The 15,079-nt window shown below is 41.3% G+C and overlaps 1 protein-coding gene across 3 annotated transcripts in view; it reads right to left on the bottom strand.

Annotated features, from left to right (window-relative positions):
• Window positions 1-1,963: 1,963 nt before the first annotated feature.
• The window catches only part of cdh8 (cadherin 8), a 157,401-nt gene continuing 144,285 nt past the window's right edge, over window positions 1,964-15,079 (bottom strand). For 2 of the 3 annotated variants that reach the window (XM_054770545.1, XM_054770544.1), the window contains exons 9-12: window positions 13,397-13,518; window positions 11,307-11,424; window positions 4,592-4,843; window positions 1,964-4,468 (exon numbers count right to left, since the gene is read on the bottom strand). In XM_054770545.1, the coding sequence (XP_054626520.1) occupies window positions 3,975-4,468; window positions 4,592-4,843; window positions 11,307-11,424; window positions 13,397-13,518 (986 nt within the window). In that variant the 3' untranslated portion in view covers window positions 1,964-3,974. The remainder of the gene's footprint in view (window positions 4,469-4,591; window positions 4,844-11,306; window positions 11,425-13,396; window positions 13,519-15,079) is intronic. The other variant, XM_054770546.1, reaches the window with a different exon arrangement.

Raw genomic sequence — 15,079 nt, forward strand, 5'->3', positions numbered from 1 at the left:
TGCTTAATGTCAAACTGATAAAAAACGTCCAAGATGTCCTGCAGGGCGACAACATGAAAGCGTCTTCAGCATGCGGCATGTTCTTTGCGTTAAGTGGGAAATGAAAAGCATTTTTTTGTTGCATGTTTTTTTTTTTTTGCAGGGTGGAAGTTCAGTGCCAAGCTGTAATAATAAAATGTTGAGTCAAGTGGGTTAAAAGTCCGTTTTGCAGCAAACTGACATTCCATGTGGGGAAGAAGGTGAGTCAGTGAAGTTGAGCTGCTGGGTGAGGTAGAAAGCTGCCACAAGCCTTTTTTTCCTTGACAACACTCTTTCTTTACTTCCTGCTGCTGCGCATCACTTGGCCCGCTTTAATGATGCTTTCTCTGACTTTTATTTTCTGATGTAATGCTCCAATTTACTTCCACACAGTCAGGCTTCCTTCTACTTTAAGATGATGGAGGGGCGGAGAGAGAGACCACCAGCTGAGACAGAAGACATGAACGGCTTTGGAACTGCAGGACTGCTACCGTTTTGTTGCTGTTGTTGTCGTTTTATAAAGGGACAGACACAAGACAGAGCAGTAACATTTTGGATGTTGCATCCTAAATCATCCAAAAAGCCTTCCTTTATTCATCAAAGTACGATCCAATTGTGTGCAGCGTCCAATTGACACCTCTATTTGCTGAACCGTAGAGTCGCCTACAGCCACCGGGTGTGTTTTCTACAAAAGCTATAACCAGCTGAAATACACATTGGCATTAACTGGTGTAGTTTTTTTTTTTAATTAACTCCACAAAATGCCAATAGCTGCATTTGAAGTATTATTGTCGCCTTTGTCTACCTCTGTGTGCGCTTGAAAATGTTCCTACTCAGGTGTTGGTGTGAAAGTCATGTGTTGCTATAACATCTACTTTTAAAGTAAAACACAAACAAAAAAGACAAATTTGTTATATATAAAATGAGTAGTCAGCATCCAGCAGCTTTATCTACCTCTGCCTGCGCTTTATAAATGTTGGTGTGAAAGTCTTGCGTGTTACATGCACTCCAATTGTTTTTTTCAAATTCATTTTATTTGTGTTTTTGTAGTACAAATTAAATGTAATTATATTCAATGCCTTTTGTTTATAAAATGTATTTATCTATTTAAAGATGAATAATTATTATAATAAAACTGGGGCATAGTCTCATGACCATATTGTTTTAGTTTTAAAATGCATTTTATTTATGTATTTGTATTTATTATTACTTTATTTATTATCCTTTTAATGTAACTATTTTATTTTTATATTATCATATTATTATTTTTATATTATCATTTTAATTCAATTTAAATGTAATCACTTAATGCATTTTGTTGTAATGGGTTATTTAGAGTACAATACTTTTAAAATTGCTTGGTTTGACCTCAGTAAAAGGGGGACATGGCCTCATGACAATGTTTTGTAGTTTTTAAATGTATTTTATTTATTTAATTGTATTTATTATCGGTAATTCATTTATTATAATGTTCATTTAATTTAATCATTTGAGGCATTTTGTTTAAAAAGATGACATAGGTTATTTAAAGAATAATCATTTGAAAATTGCTTTGTTTGACCGCAATAAAAGCGTGGACTCGTGGCCTCGTGGCCTCGTGGCCTCGTGGCCATGGGAGAATTGTTGATGGTGTCTTATGATGGTGTGATATTTAATATTTTTTTATTTGTATTAATTTAATTTAATTTTTAAGGCATTTTGTTTAAAAATAATGCGTAGGCTATTTAAAAAAAACTGTATCAAAATAAATGGCTTGGTTTGGTGTGGTCACATGAACATAAAAAAATGTGGGTCCCAGGACGAGAACTCGTGCATGAAACAGCATTTTTGGTTAGTTCCCCCACAATCACGCATAAGAAAAAATTGCGCATTTTTTTTTCTCCCTTTTACGTCCAAGCCGATTTGCGATCTTCCACCGTGGAAGTAGCAGACTGCAGCCATTCAGCGCTATTTATAAAAATATATTTGACAAAGTAGGAAACAATACAGGGTAATCTGCCATTACAGTACAGGGAGTAAATAATTGAACATACACATTGATAAGCAGTAAAGCACAGTAGAAAAAAGGTGACAGGTAGAATGGATTATTCCATAGACGTGGTTGAGTCGACTGTGTTCTGGTGTTTCTGTCGTGTAGTGCCGTTGCCGGAGTTCTGTGCAAAGAGCTAACGTGCAGAGACAAAACCTACCACCTCATTGGAAGCTAATGACGTTAGCTATGTACAGCACAAGCCATTGTTTTTTATTTAAATTCATATCATACAGTGTACGCACAATATGGGCTGGATCTGCGCCCTTTTTTTAGGGCGAACGATGCAATTGGATGACAAATTGTCAATGAGAGATTTTACACGGGATTAGCAAGTAGCAGAAAAGGTCTGATCGTTTGTCTAATCTACGCTTTGAGCTGCGATGAAGTGGCGCTGTTGTGACGACGTAAAGGGAAAAGAACATTTGTGGAGAAACACTCACTTGGAATTGTCAGCACAGAAAGGCAATGCACCACATTGACCCGAATATAAGACCAGCTCTCTTTTTCAAGAACCAAATTTCAAAGGCAAAACTGTATATTCTTATTTTAATTAATATTTTATGTATGACTCTTCCTCATTCATCACCCTGACCTTAAAATCAGCTTCATATGATGCCTCCTCTTTGCTAACGTGCAAACAACCTTTGAGACACAGGGTCTGTGTCTGTGTGTTGTCAGGTCAGTCATGTGTGTGAGTGACAGGAAGAATAGCTCTGAATGAGAAGTCATATGGCACCACTTGTCGGTTTGCATGTACAAACGTTGAGACCCCAAATATAAGACGACCCATTGCTAACAACCTTTGAGACACCGGGTCTCTGTGCTCTGTGACGCCAAGTCGTTGGTGTGTGTGAAGGACCGGAAGAAAAGCCCTGAATGAGAACTTGTTGATTTGCACATACAAACCTTTAGACCCTAAATATAAGACAACCCCTCTTTATGTCATGACTCAAGCGTCACAACTCGTCGTGAGTGACAGGAAGAAATGCTCTGACTCACTCGGTGAGAAGTCGTGTGGCACCACCTGTTGCTTTGCACATACAAATAGGCGTCGAATATAAGACGACCCCTTGCTAACAACCTTTGAGACACCGGATCACTGATGTCTGCGTGTGTGAGTGTGAGTGACAGGAAGAAAATCTCTGGGGAGAAGTCGTTTGGCGCCACCTGTTGGATTGCATGTAGAAATCTTCCATCTTTTGAAGACATATCTTTCGTGGAAAAAAAAATATCGTCTTATATTCGGGTCAATGCAGTATTTCAGAGAAGATATCCAAAAAACAAGAATGAACAACAAAAAAAGCATTCGATTACAATTGTATTGAACTTGCTTCTGTAAAAAGAAGGCCTCAGAGTTTCTACATTTCTCTCATGGTTACTTTTTTTTTCTGTGTTGATCCTCACGTTATCTTTCATAGGCGAGCGCAGCGCCGCCTGTAGCGTGTAAATACAAAGAGTTGTCGTATAAAGCGAGCCTTTTTTTGCGGGCTTCTAGAGAAGTTTATAAATGTGGCCGCCAAAGAACATATGAAAGAACAAAGTTCACCGTCAAAGCCAACACCGCTCACACCCTCGCATACATTCATCGTAGTAATGTAGACCGAGTATTGCTTTGTCGTCCCGCGTTTCCCCCCGCTTCCCCCAGTCAGTCCGTCCTCTGTGTTACGGGAAGTCACGGCCAATGACTAACACCCAAAATACTGCTAGACACTCCACCACGGAATCTAAGTTACACTCCACAAGAATCTCCTAGTAAAGATCAGCTGGACAAGTACGATGCGTAGTGGATGACGACTGCTAGACCTCACTCTATAGGAAGAATAGAAAAAGTGGCCTCTTTTTTCTAAAAGCCCCTAGCGTTTAATACACAGACAAGAGGAAAAAAAAGTCTTTTTGGGGGGGTGGTGGTCTAGCAGGCCAGAGGTCAGGTCTCGCGGTCGCTCTCGCCCACCGAGTAGAGCTCCCCAAGTCTCCTGAAGCGCGGCCCCCACTCCCTGAGATAGTCATAGTTCTGGTCCGAGTCGGACGACGCCGTCTCCAGCGAGCTGAGCGAGCCGGCGACGGACCCCCGGCCCTCGTAGCCGTAGATCTGGATGGAGTCGTACGGCGGCGCCGTGGGGTCGTTGTCGGCCTCGTGGAGGCGCACGTTGATGAACTCGTCCACGTCCACGCCGTTGGGGCCCGAGTGCTGGCCGGCGCGCGGCATGAACTGCAGGTCGGGCTTGATGTCCTTGCGAGGCAGGTAGCCGTTGATGCCGTCCGGGTTCTGCAGCGTGGCGATGTCGAAGGCCTCCGTGTCCTCCTCGCCGCCGCCCTCGTCGTCGTAGCGGATGATGTTCTCGCGCACGTCCTCGTCGTCCTTGATGATGAGCGGCTCGTTCTTGTGTCGCCGCAGCGTCACGAAGAGCACCACTATTACTGTCCCGAAAAAGACGCCAGCAAGAAAGACGGACAAAGACAAGAAAGGAGGTCAAGCTGTATCACCCGCATGGGGAGAGAGGAAAGATCCCCCCAAAGCTGGAATGGGAAGGAGACTCTCACCTAAGAGCAGGACGATGCAGGCCAGGATGGCGATGAGGGCACCCATGCTGAGACCGATGGGCAGCACGTACGCCTCCACGTTGCAGGACTGCACGATGCCGTCCTTGCTGCAGCCGCACACGCGGATGGTCAAGGTGTTGGTGCTGCTCATGGGCGGATTGCCGTTGTCCGTCACGATGATGGGCAGGAAGTACATCTCCTGCTTTTGCCGGCGGAAGGTGTCGTGCTTGGCCAGGACGCTGATGGAATTGTCTGCGGAGGAGGAAGACGAGGCGGAGGTGTGAAAAACACACACGGGGAAGGCGCTTGGAGACGAGAACTAATTTCCACATCAGTCGTCACGGCACCATCGGATCTTGATGGATTTCAGAGGGTTTTTTTCAAAAGTGCAATTTAACGGGGAATGCGAAAAGAGGCCTTCTCTCACAAGGCGGCTGTCGTTATCACGTGTGTAACCGTATGCCGCTTCCGTTTCTTTTGGGCACAGCATGCGAACAAAATGCAACACTGCTTAGCTTTTGTGTAAACAGCTTTAATGACTTTTAAAACCAAACATAAAAAAGTGAAAACTTCTAGGAGGCAATTCTCAAATTAACTCATCAATCCCAGCCATTTTTCAAAATACAACCCCTTCAGTGACGGCCATTTTAGATGATTTTGACTGATCTTTCAAGGCACACAGAATATTGCGTTCTATGAGGAAAAGGCTTCTTGAGACGTCATCTGTACTTCTGTGTAGAAGGTGTCGGACGTTTCGCTCCTCATCCGAAGAGCTTCGTCAGCAAACTAATAAGTGCTGGTAGCTTAGGCCTTAAATACAGTAAGAGTGGGCGGAATTGGTGTGCCAACACCCTCCTCCTATTGGTTCGTTACACTAAGCCTGGGCGGAGCAGTGGTATAATCCTATCCTGTTATTCACACCTACGATAAAAGGGAAGTGTCGCTCCCTGAATTGGGTATGAACGACTCTGATACTGGCTTGTTAGCATCTATTGTTCTGGCTCGGCCCTGCCTTCACCTCATTTGCAAGACTAAGAGCTGTGGGTTTTGGTCTCAGTAACCTGCTGAACACAGGGTCCAAATTAAACCTCAAACCACCATTCCGATTCAATGATGGGTTCTGTTGTTTGACAAAAATAGCTTCCTTAACTCCTCTTTCAAACCATCTGTTTTCTTTGGCCAAAATCTTAACCTCGCTGTCCTGAAAAGAGTGATTGGTAGCTTTCAGGTGTAGATGTACTGCTGATTGAGGACCACTAGCATTGTCCCTGCGATGTTGATAAAGCCTTTTTTGGAGCATTTGCTTAGTTTCCCCAATGAGCACTACATTCTACACAGAAGTACAGATGACGTCTCAAGAAGCCTTTTCCTCGATGGACAACTCCTGTACGACTGAGAGCCTACACAGACGCATTGCGTTCTATGGTTATATAAACATGGAACCAGCAAAAGAAGGACTAGACTGTCATCTTTCATCAGAAAAAATACGTTTGCTTCTACCTTTTTTTGTTCTTTAGTAATCAGCAGTAGAACATAGGTAAGTTTCAGGAAAATATCAGTTCCCAACTAAAAAGAAATAAAAACAACTTTTTTAAAAACATACATTTCAAGCATAACTTTCACTTTAACACAAATATTTTGTGTTTTTGCGACAGTTGAAGTATCTAAACAACTATACCAACATAAACAACACAAAAAAGGGGTTGTATTACATCAAAATAACAATTTATTTATTTAATAACACCATGAACTACTACATTTTTAACACATAAACTACTACAATTTTAACGTGCACACACGTGCACGTGCATGGATGTGTTAACATTTTCTGCAATGCGTAACCTTCTGCACACTACACTCCTCGACGCTCTCTCACTTCCTCCTTCCTGTCATTTGTGATTTTTCCTCCCACATTCCAAAAACATGCATGTTAGCTTCATTGGAGACTCTAAACTGTCCATAGCTATGAATGTGAGTGTTTGTCTATATGTGCCCTGCCATTGGCTGGCCACCAGTCCGCGGTGTACCCCGCCTGTCGCCCGAAGTCAGCTGGGATAGGCTCCAGCATACCGCTGCGACCCTGATGAGGAAAAGTGGTATAGAAAATGGATGGATGGAAAATTTCAATAATTTCTGATAAAATTTTGATTTTTTTCCTCAAACATTTTCTCAATATTATTTCTTTTTAAATGGTAACTTCTTTCTCATAAACTTAAGACTTTTTCATCTGAAAGTTTTTTTCGGAATATTTTTTTCATTCATTTAAATTTTGAACTTTTTATTCATATTCAGACTCTTTTCCCATTGCAATATTTTCCCGTAAACTTAAATTTTCCTGTAAAATTGTAACTTTTCCCATATTATTTTGAATTTATTCTTGTGAAATTATAGATAATATCATATCATATATAATATCTCATAATTTTATGATTTCAATCATTTCAGTCAAAGTTCAGATTACAAAAAATAAGAAATAATACATAATTGTATACGAGGTCTATTTTTAGGAAAGTACAACAGTAAGCGTTTGAAGAGTGTGAATTATTAGTTTATATTTCATACATGAAAGTTCCTTATTGGCTGAAGCGCAGCTACTGAACCACGGCGGCACACTGCCGTCATCTTATCCACTTGTTTTTGTCCGTTTATGAATTTCAGTGGAAAAACGAGGTGCGCCCAAACAAGACACTTTAACGATGTGATAGGGTTTCTCGAGCTCTCATTTCTCCTCGCCATTACCACTCGCCATGACTTCTGCTAGCTAAAGACTGGGCTGCACTGTATTTGATGACGTGCGACTACATGGCGAGGCAGTTACGCTTCCTGTCCCTCGCTCACGTCTCTGTCCCGTACTGGATGTTCCGTACTGGAAAATCAGATTCTAAAACATGACCGTGTGATGGAAATCTTACATTTAGCATTCGGCCAATTGATTTGAACAAATACATTACGTCTGCTAATACGCATTAATGTCTATGCTTTGTTGCTCGTGGGTTTAAGTCCTTCTGTCTCTAAAAGCCGTCTTCCCCTTCTGCAGAATAAATACCCAAAAAGACAGATCTGTCGTTGAGCAGTTGAATTCTTCTCTCCACCAGTGCTAACGGAAATGTTCAACTGTCCAGGTAATGAAGTGCTGCCTCATCTTATAGAAAGTCCACCCTTGCTTCAAAGATGCAGACCACTGATGATGCTCGACTACAAAGATGACTGGCAAAGACGCTGGCGTTTGTAGGACAATTTGAGTAATTGATGCGAACATATGCTCGCATTCATCGTCTTGCAAGTGGCGGCGCCGAGAGGCCCCGGAGTGTCTCTTCTCATTTGGATCGCTCATAGGTTCACCGCCGGGGAATGAAGATCTATTGTGGCGGGCTCGTCCTCGAGTACGGGTCAACGTCTCGCTAGACTTTGATGGCAAAAATAGCAGCATCCCATCCAGTGAGACGAGCGTGTTTTGTAAAAACGGTTTGAAACGACCCGTTTGGGTGAAAGTCTCACAAGTGGACACCTTTCCAGTAACGCTAGGCTTCACTACACATCCTAAAATGCTCACAATCCATCAGTCAGCTACAGACGTGGGAGCTGTAAGGTTGATCATTTTGTTTTTCTTCAGCAAATAAGTCAACCTATTTTTTTTTGAACTAACAGATGCAATCTCCAGCAAGTATGTCGCACTTAAAGTCCAATATCTTGAAGAGCATTCCTCCAACCCCTCACCTCTTGTGTGAGCACCCCCCAGTGATTACACTCATCATCCCAAACAAAAGCGCCATGCGGGCGCCTGACACTCTTCAGTCAAGTGTCTTCTGCCGCCGCCACAGACAGAAATAGTCGCTGGAGTGCTGAGGGATGCGCCGGCACGGCCCTCCTTTCTTGTGCACAGCAGCTCCAGTATGTAGACGAGTGGCTGCTGCGGCGTGGAATGTATGGAGAACAACGGCAGCGTGTATTTGCTTTGATTCCTGCCGGGTACATTGTGTGCGAGAACAAACGCTCTCGCTCCACAAAAACAAACAGCAAAAAAAGGAGAGAGAGAGAGAGAGAGAGTTGCTGGTGCAACATCACCATCATCACTCTTTTCATGTCATCCATCGTCTTGCGCCAAGGAGAATCTTGCGAGCGCAAAGATGGCAGCCTGCGTCGCTCACCTTTCATCTGAGTTAAGGTTCATCCCGGAGGTTGAGCTACAAGCATCAGGTGGTGGCGCTATGGCGTCTCATCATAAGGTGAGCCAATCAGAAGACAGAAGAACGTCAGTAGCGGAAAAGGCACGGTAACAACGATGGCCACGGTTAACACGACACTTCAACTACTACTACCACTACGACTACAAATACTACCATTACTATTACTACTACTACTAATAAAAATGATTATTATTCAAAAACATATAATAATTGTAATAACTATTACAATTATTAATTAATATTTTAAAACAATCACAACAATTTATTATTAGTAATAATATTAATAATCATAGTCATTTATATGTGTATTATTTAAATTACTATTATTGTTCTAAAAATTAAAAAAAACAATAAAATAATAACAACACTGTTAATAATAACACTACCACTGCTACTACTACTAATATTATTATTATTACTATGATTACAAATAAAATAAATAATAAGAATAATAACAACAATACTATTACTACTATTAGTACCACTACTACTACTACCTCTACTACTACTACAACTACTACTAATAAGTATATTATTATTATTATTATTATTATTATTATTATTATTATTATTATAAAAATAAACATGGCTACTACTATTAATAATTATTATTTGGAATAATACATGTTATATAATACAGTATTGTTCGTATTATTATATATTATTAAATATTATTTAATAACAGCAACAATCATAATTTTTAAATTGTATATACTGTATAATATTTTAAAATTGTAAAAATACAGACCTAAAATCTCCAATGTACGCAGACACAAGTGAAAAACCTGAAAAGATCCTCAGTCTATGCATTCTGCAATATTACTTTCTGTTACATTTCCCGTTGTTTTCATACCAGCTTGTACACCAAAGTAAGATAAATAATGTTATCAGGAGGAAAAAAAACGGCTTGTATTTTTTTTTCCTTTTTTCCTCTTTTGATGACCTGATTTTTATGGCCTGTGTGAGCCACCCGTCAGAGTGGGCTGCAGTGTTAGCCTGCAGCCTGTGTGTCCAAACAGAAGGCTGCTACCATATGAATGGATTTTGCCCTGAGCTGAAAACATTACACGTCATGGTGAACACAGCTTGTTCAGCACCAGCACTTTGGATGGGCAGCAGAATTAAAAAAAAACAACCAAAAAAACAAGCAATGAGCATATTTAGCAGATATAAATGCGGTGCCATCTGTCACGATGTAGCGAGGAAGTCACCGTACATCAGGCTGCAAAAGTAGCAGGAAAAAGCCATTTGGAGCTCATTTATTTTAGTCTGCCTCAAAACCCACCGGTGTTCTACACAAGATGGCGTGCTGACCAATTTGGAATTTGGACAAAAGGTAAGGTAATGCTTTTACACACTAGACAGTTGATGTGTTTTTAACATTATTAGAGCCCTCTGGACATGAAATAACACCCCCATAGTCCCCTTTACACTCCTTTCATCCAATATAGTAGACATAATAAGAGAAAGACATAAATAGACTCCTGCTTGTGTGTGTTGCTGTAAATGTGTTCTGTTGCTAGGGGAGCTGAGTGAGGGGATGGACAGGAAGTGACGTCGGGGGTGCAGAGTTTGGCGTGCGTTGCGGCTGCAACAGTAGCCCGTGTTAGGGATTATCATGCCGGTTGTGAGATCATTCAACCCTGCAATAAAGCTTGGCTGTCTCAGCCAACATTACAGTAACATCACTGACACCTAGTGACCAGTGTACAATACTACATGTTTTCGCAGCGTCTTTGAACGTGTTTTCTAAATGCCTTATATTTGCATTTTAGGTGATATAGCCATTTTTATGCTTGAAAATGCTTAATTTATGCAAAAAGCACATAGAATGTGCTTAAATATACTACTATAAATATACTAATAGGCTGTAGAACCTTAAAACAGCATGATTTATTCATTCATGTGTTTTTGTAAAAACCGTGATAGAGTAAAGTGGAAAAATTTGAAGTGCAAAGTGGGGAGGGATTACTGTTCTGGCGCTTTGATTACTTTGGAGCAGAACTTGAAGGTTTGCCGATCTACTTGATATCATCTGTAGAAAAGGGGGAACCAACAAGGGCTATTTTATTATTTTTTTTGTTTATTTTATTGTATTTTCCATTCATCCATCGTTCATCTTCTCCCGCTTATGTGTGTCCCTTTTTGAAAAGAATGTACTTTATTGGATTTCAAAATAATAACAATAATCTATAATCTCAAGGTAATCCAGCGTGTGTATAAGGAGACAAACTACATAAACAAGCTCTCTCAAGGGGGTTGCTGAAAAAACTTCATATCATCGTATCAGAATTATTCACATACACAACAAAGATAGCAAAATTCTACCCAAGTGATGACAGAAGCTACAAAAACATCTAAATGCACCAAATCCCGTGCGTTGGATTAAAGTTAAAAGGAACTCTGAGGAACTTTCCAGACTGGCATGATATTTTTGCTTGTCTTTGTTTTATGCGTCGATAAATAAGAAGAGTTTTAGATCATGATAGTCACTGCTGATCTATCCCAAATGTCTGGTGTTTGCTCACCTTGGTTGTTCTTAATGGTGAAGTTGGGATTGTTGAGCATCTCAGGCACCAGACGGTACTCGAAGTAATGTCCCTGGATGGGGTCGTCTCTGTCCACGGCGCTGACGGTCTGGATCACCTGTGTGGAGAACAGGATTCAGAAGAGGAAGCAGATTGCATCGCAGCACTGATGGAATATTTGCCCTCGTCACGGTGCGGAGATCCAGATTCCTATCAATGGCGTTCTGTCCGGTCTCAGGCCAGCGGCTCTATCTGCTAATCTGTCAGCTCTGCTTTTATCGTGCTCTTTGGGATTGATTGGGAATTAGAATTCAGGCCCAGCGGGACGCTTTCCACTCCTTTCTACTTTTTTCGCTTGCAATAAAAGTGCATCCGACACATGTAGATGCGCTGAATGAGGTGGATTGATGAGACGGGGGGAATGCTAAGCACCCGTCTGAGGTTTTTTGGCAGGGCGATGCATCGTGCCATCTGGAGGAGGACATGAAAGACCTTCTTGAATGATGATGCGCTGTGATCAATCCCGACCGCTCTTGTGTGCAGCGAAGGGGGCCAGAGGTTTGTCTGTGAAATAATTAAGGCTATCATTCCTCATCTCCCAGGCGTATCCACAGTCCGGCCCGGGGGCCATTTGGAGGCAGTGGCTAGTTTTTTATTGGCCCTCATGTTCTCCAAATAAACCCCCACAACATTACGAAGGAGGATTTGGCCCACAATGAAAAATCACTTACTATATATGTACAGTACATATTTTAAATGCATTGGCCGCCATTTGCATATTCAGGAATATTTTTTGGAATAATAATTTAAAGTGTAACTTAATTTAAAAATATTTTTATTTTTAAAAATTCCAAAAATAATTTTAATAACTGAAAATGGGAAATTAAGCTTTATTTTCCAAATAGCTCACTTTCTTTTCAGCTCATTTCATTTATTAAAATTGTATCTTGGAAGACTTAATAATAATAATCATAAGCAGAACATAATCTGACATAAGAACATCATTTGACTTAGCTGTTGAAATAAGCCTATCCCAGCTGACTTGGGGCAAGAGGCGGGGTACACCCTGGACTGGTGGCCAGCCAATGGCAGGGCACATATAGACAAACAACCATTCACACTCACATTCATACCTATGGACAATTTAGAGTCTCCAATGAAGCTAACATGCATGTTTTTGGAATGTGGGAGGAAACCGGAGTACCTGGAGAAAACCCACACATGCACGGGGAGAACATGCAAACTCCACACAGAAATACCCAAGGGAGTTTCGAACCCAGGTCTTCCCGATCTCCTGATTGTGGCCAACATGCTAACCACTAGGCCACCGTGCTTGGAATAATGTCAAAAGAAAAATAATTGCTTGAATTTATTATATAAAACCAGACACCAAGAACATTTCACATCACATCACTAATTTACTTGCAGCATACGATAATCTTTTTGGGGGCATTTGTGTTCCGTCTTTGTCAGTTGTATTTAGAATTTGATGTTTGCATTGTCCCACGACCCTAAAGAGGGGAAGCGGTATAGAAGATGGATGGATGGATGGATGGATGGATGGATGGATGGATGGATGGATGGATGGATGCATGGATGGATGGATGGATGCATGGATGGATGAATGCATGGATGGATGGATGGATGTTTGCATTGTATATTTTCAGTGGCGCAGGAGTGACAGGAGTAGCAGATGCTGGCACACAAGGCTAGAGTGCCCCCTCGTGGCTGTCAGTGCACATATTTAAGTCGCTCCGGAGTATAAGTCACAGGACCAGCCAAACCATGAAAAAAAGAGTGACTTACACTTCGGAAAATAATGTAATTTTAGATCAAAAGATCATATTTGACTGTAAAAGTCTAAAAATAAAAAAATGCATTGGCCTCTATTTTAGTTTGCTATTCTGTTTTTTCTTTAATTCTAGTTAACTTCTTGGCATATTTTGATTGACATTACTTTGCTTTTAGTAAGTTTAATGACCAAAAAAAGGTGAAAAATATCAAAGTGGCCTCTTTATTTCTTTAAATTTTTTTCTCCTATTTCTTTCAGGCCTGCTGCAGCCAATTATGACAGTTTTTTTTTTCCTTACCTGTCCGGGTTTTCCATTTTCACACAAAAAGGCTTCATACTCCGTGGCGAACTCGGGGGCGTTGTCGTTTATATCCATGACCCTGATGGCCACCACCGCCCTGGATATCTGACTGTGGTTTCCTGAGGAGATGGAGTGACAGACACACACAAAGACGGATGGAAGAAAAGACAAACACGAGGCGGTGCGTGAAAATCCCAGCTAAATTACGTGACCTACTTTTAATTTCCTTTGTTTTCCGTCTTTATTTCTCCCTTCATTTCCTGAGCTGATGGGAGGACGGATGATAAGGCGCATCAATCTACCTCTCAGTGATGCAAAACACAAAGAAACAATTCAAAGTGCTTTTGAACAACCCCAACCCCCCCCCCCCCCCACACACACACACACCTCCACCGTACACCGCCATGTTTAAAACATGAGTGTTAAACAAAAAAAAAAGCATATTAATGAGTCGTTGGTAAAAGACAGTAAGAGGCACTTTAATTCAATGAGATTTTGATTATTCATCGCTGCTAACTGACAGTCACCTCTGAGGGTCCCTGAAAAGGCTTCTAATTGTTATTATTTTTATTAGTTAGCCGTGAAAAATGATGTATTAATGTGCTCCGAAGAGGACTAACGACCAATCATCCCCTGTCTAGGAACATAAAACACAATATGTACTGTTAGCACTTTGTCTGCTGTTTAGCCAGGTTCATGGAGGAGGATGAAAAATGACTCTTCTACTCTTCAACCGCTGCACACAAAAGAGGGAAAATGTATCAAAAACATGCACCCATGCTGTGTTGCCTGTGCTACTATTTGGCTGAAAGATCCACCACATGATGCCGCTGTTATTAAACCACAAAGCCATTAAGCAAAACAGCTTTGCAGGGGCACCACTGGGACTAATTGTCCATAAGTCATTGACCGTTTGTCTAGAAAAGTTGGAGAATATCTGTATTACATGAATGCTAACACGTATTCCAAAGCATTTTGATCACAACCCATAGGGGGCGCCGTAAATGTCATTTACATGCGAAAAAATGAGGTCACCCCATGTTGTAACTTTTCTAATCTGGAACCGCTGCACACAAAAGGGTGAAAATTGGCCAAAACATGAACACCTACTGTGTTGTATTATTTTTCTGACAGATACACCACATGGCGGCGCTGTTATTACATCAGAAAGTTACATTGACTTGAAATTTCTCACACACAAACCATAACTTCATGAGGTTTCATTGAATCACCACCAAATTTGGTACACATCTTTAGGGAACTAACAAGCGCAAGTGTGCCAAATTTGAGCAAGATTGGTTGAAAAACACGGCCACCATGAAGCAAAATGTCATTTGACTAATGGTCATACAGTTTGAGGATATCTGTATTACATAGCGGGTATGCTAGGGTGTCTCCCAAACCATTCTGAGCGCAACCCATGGGGCGGCGCCAAAATGAAATGCCTTCTTCCTTGTTCCGTGGACGACCCCTTTGAGCAAACCAGTTAGTATTTATTGTGTATCCTGCCAACAGCATGTGTCCCCTTACATTTATTTACTCTTGCTCTGTCAAATTGTGAAAAAGGCCATTACAGCGGTGTCCTGAGACTTTTGCACGCTTGCCTGCGTTAACACTGTACATGGCGCGACGTTGCACAATTAGCATTTGAGCCCGCCGAGGCAACGCGCACACCAATTT

This window comes from Dunckerocampus dactyliophorus, chromosome 3 (genome assembly GCF_027744805.1).
Source record: "Dunckerocampus dactyliophorus isolate RoL2022-P2 chromosome 3, RoL_Ddac_1.1, whole genome shotgun sequence".
Lineage (NCBI taxonomy): Eukaryota > Metazoa > Chordata > Actinopteri > Syngnathiformes > Syngnathidae > Dunckerocampus > Dunckerocampus dactyliophorus.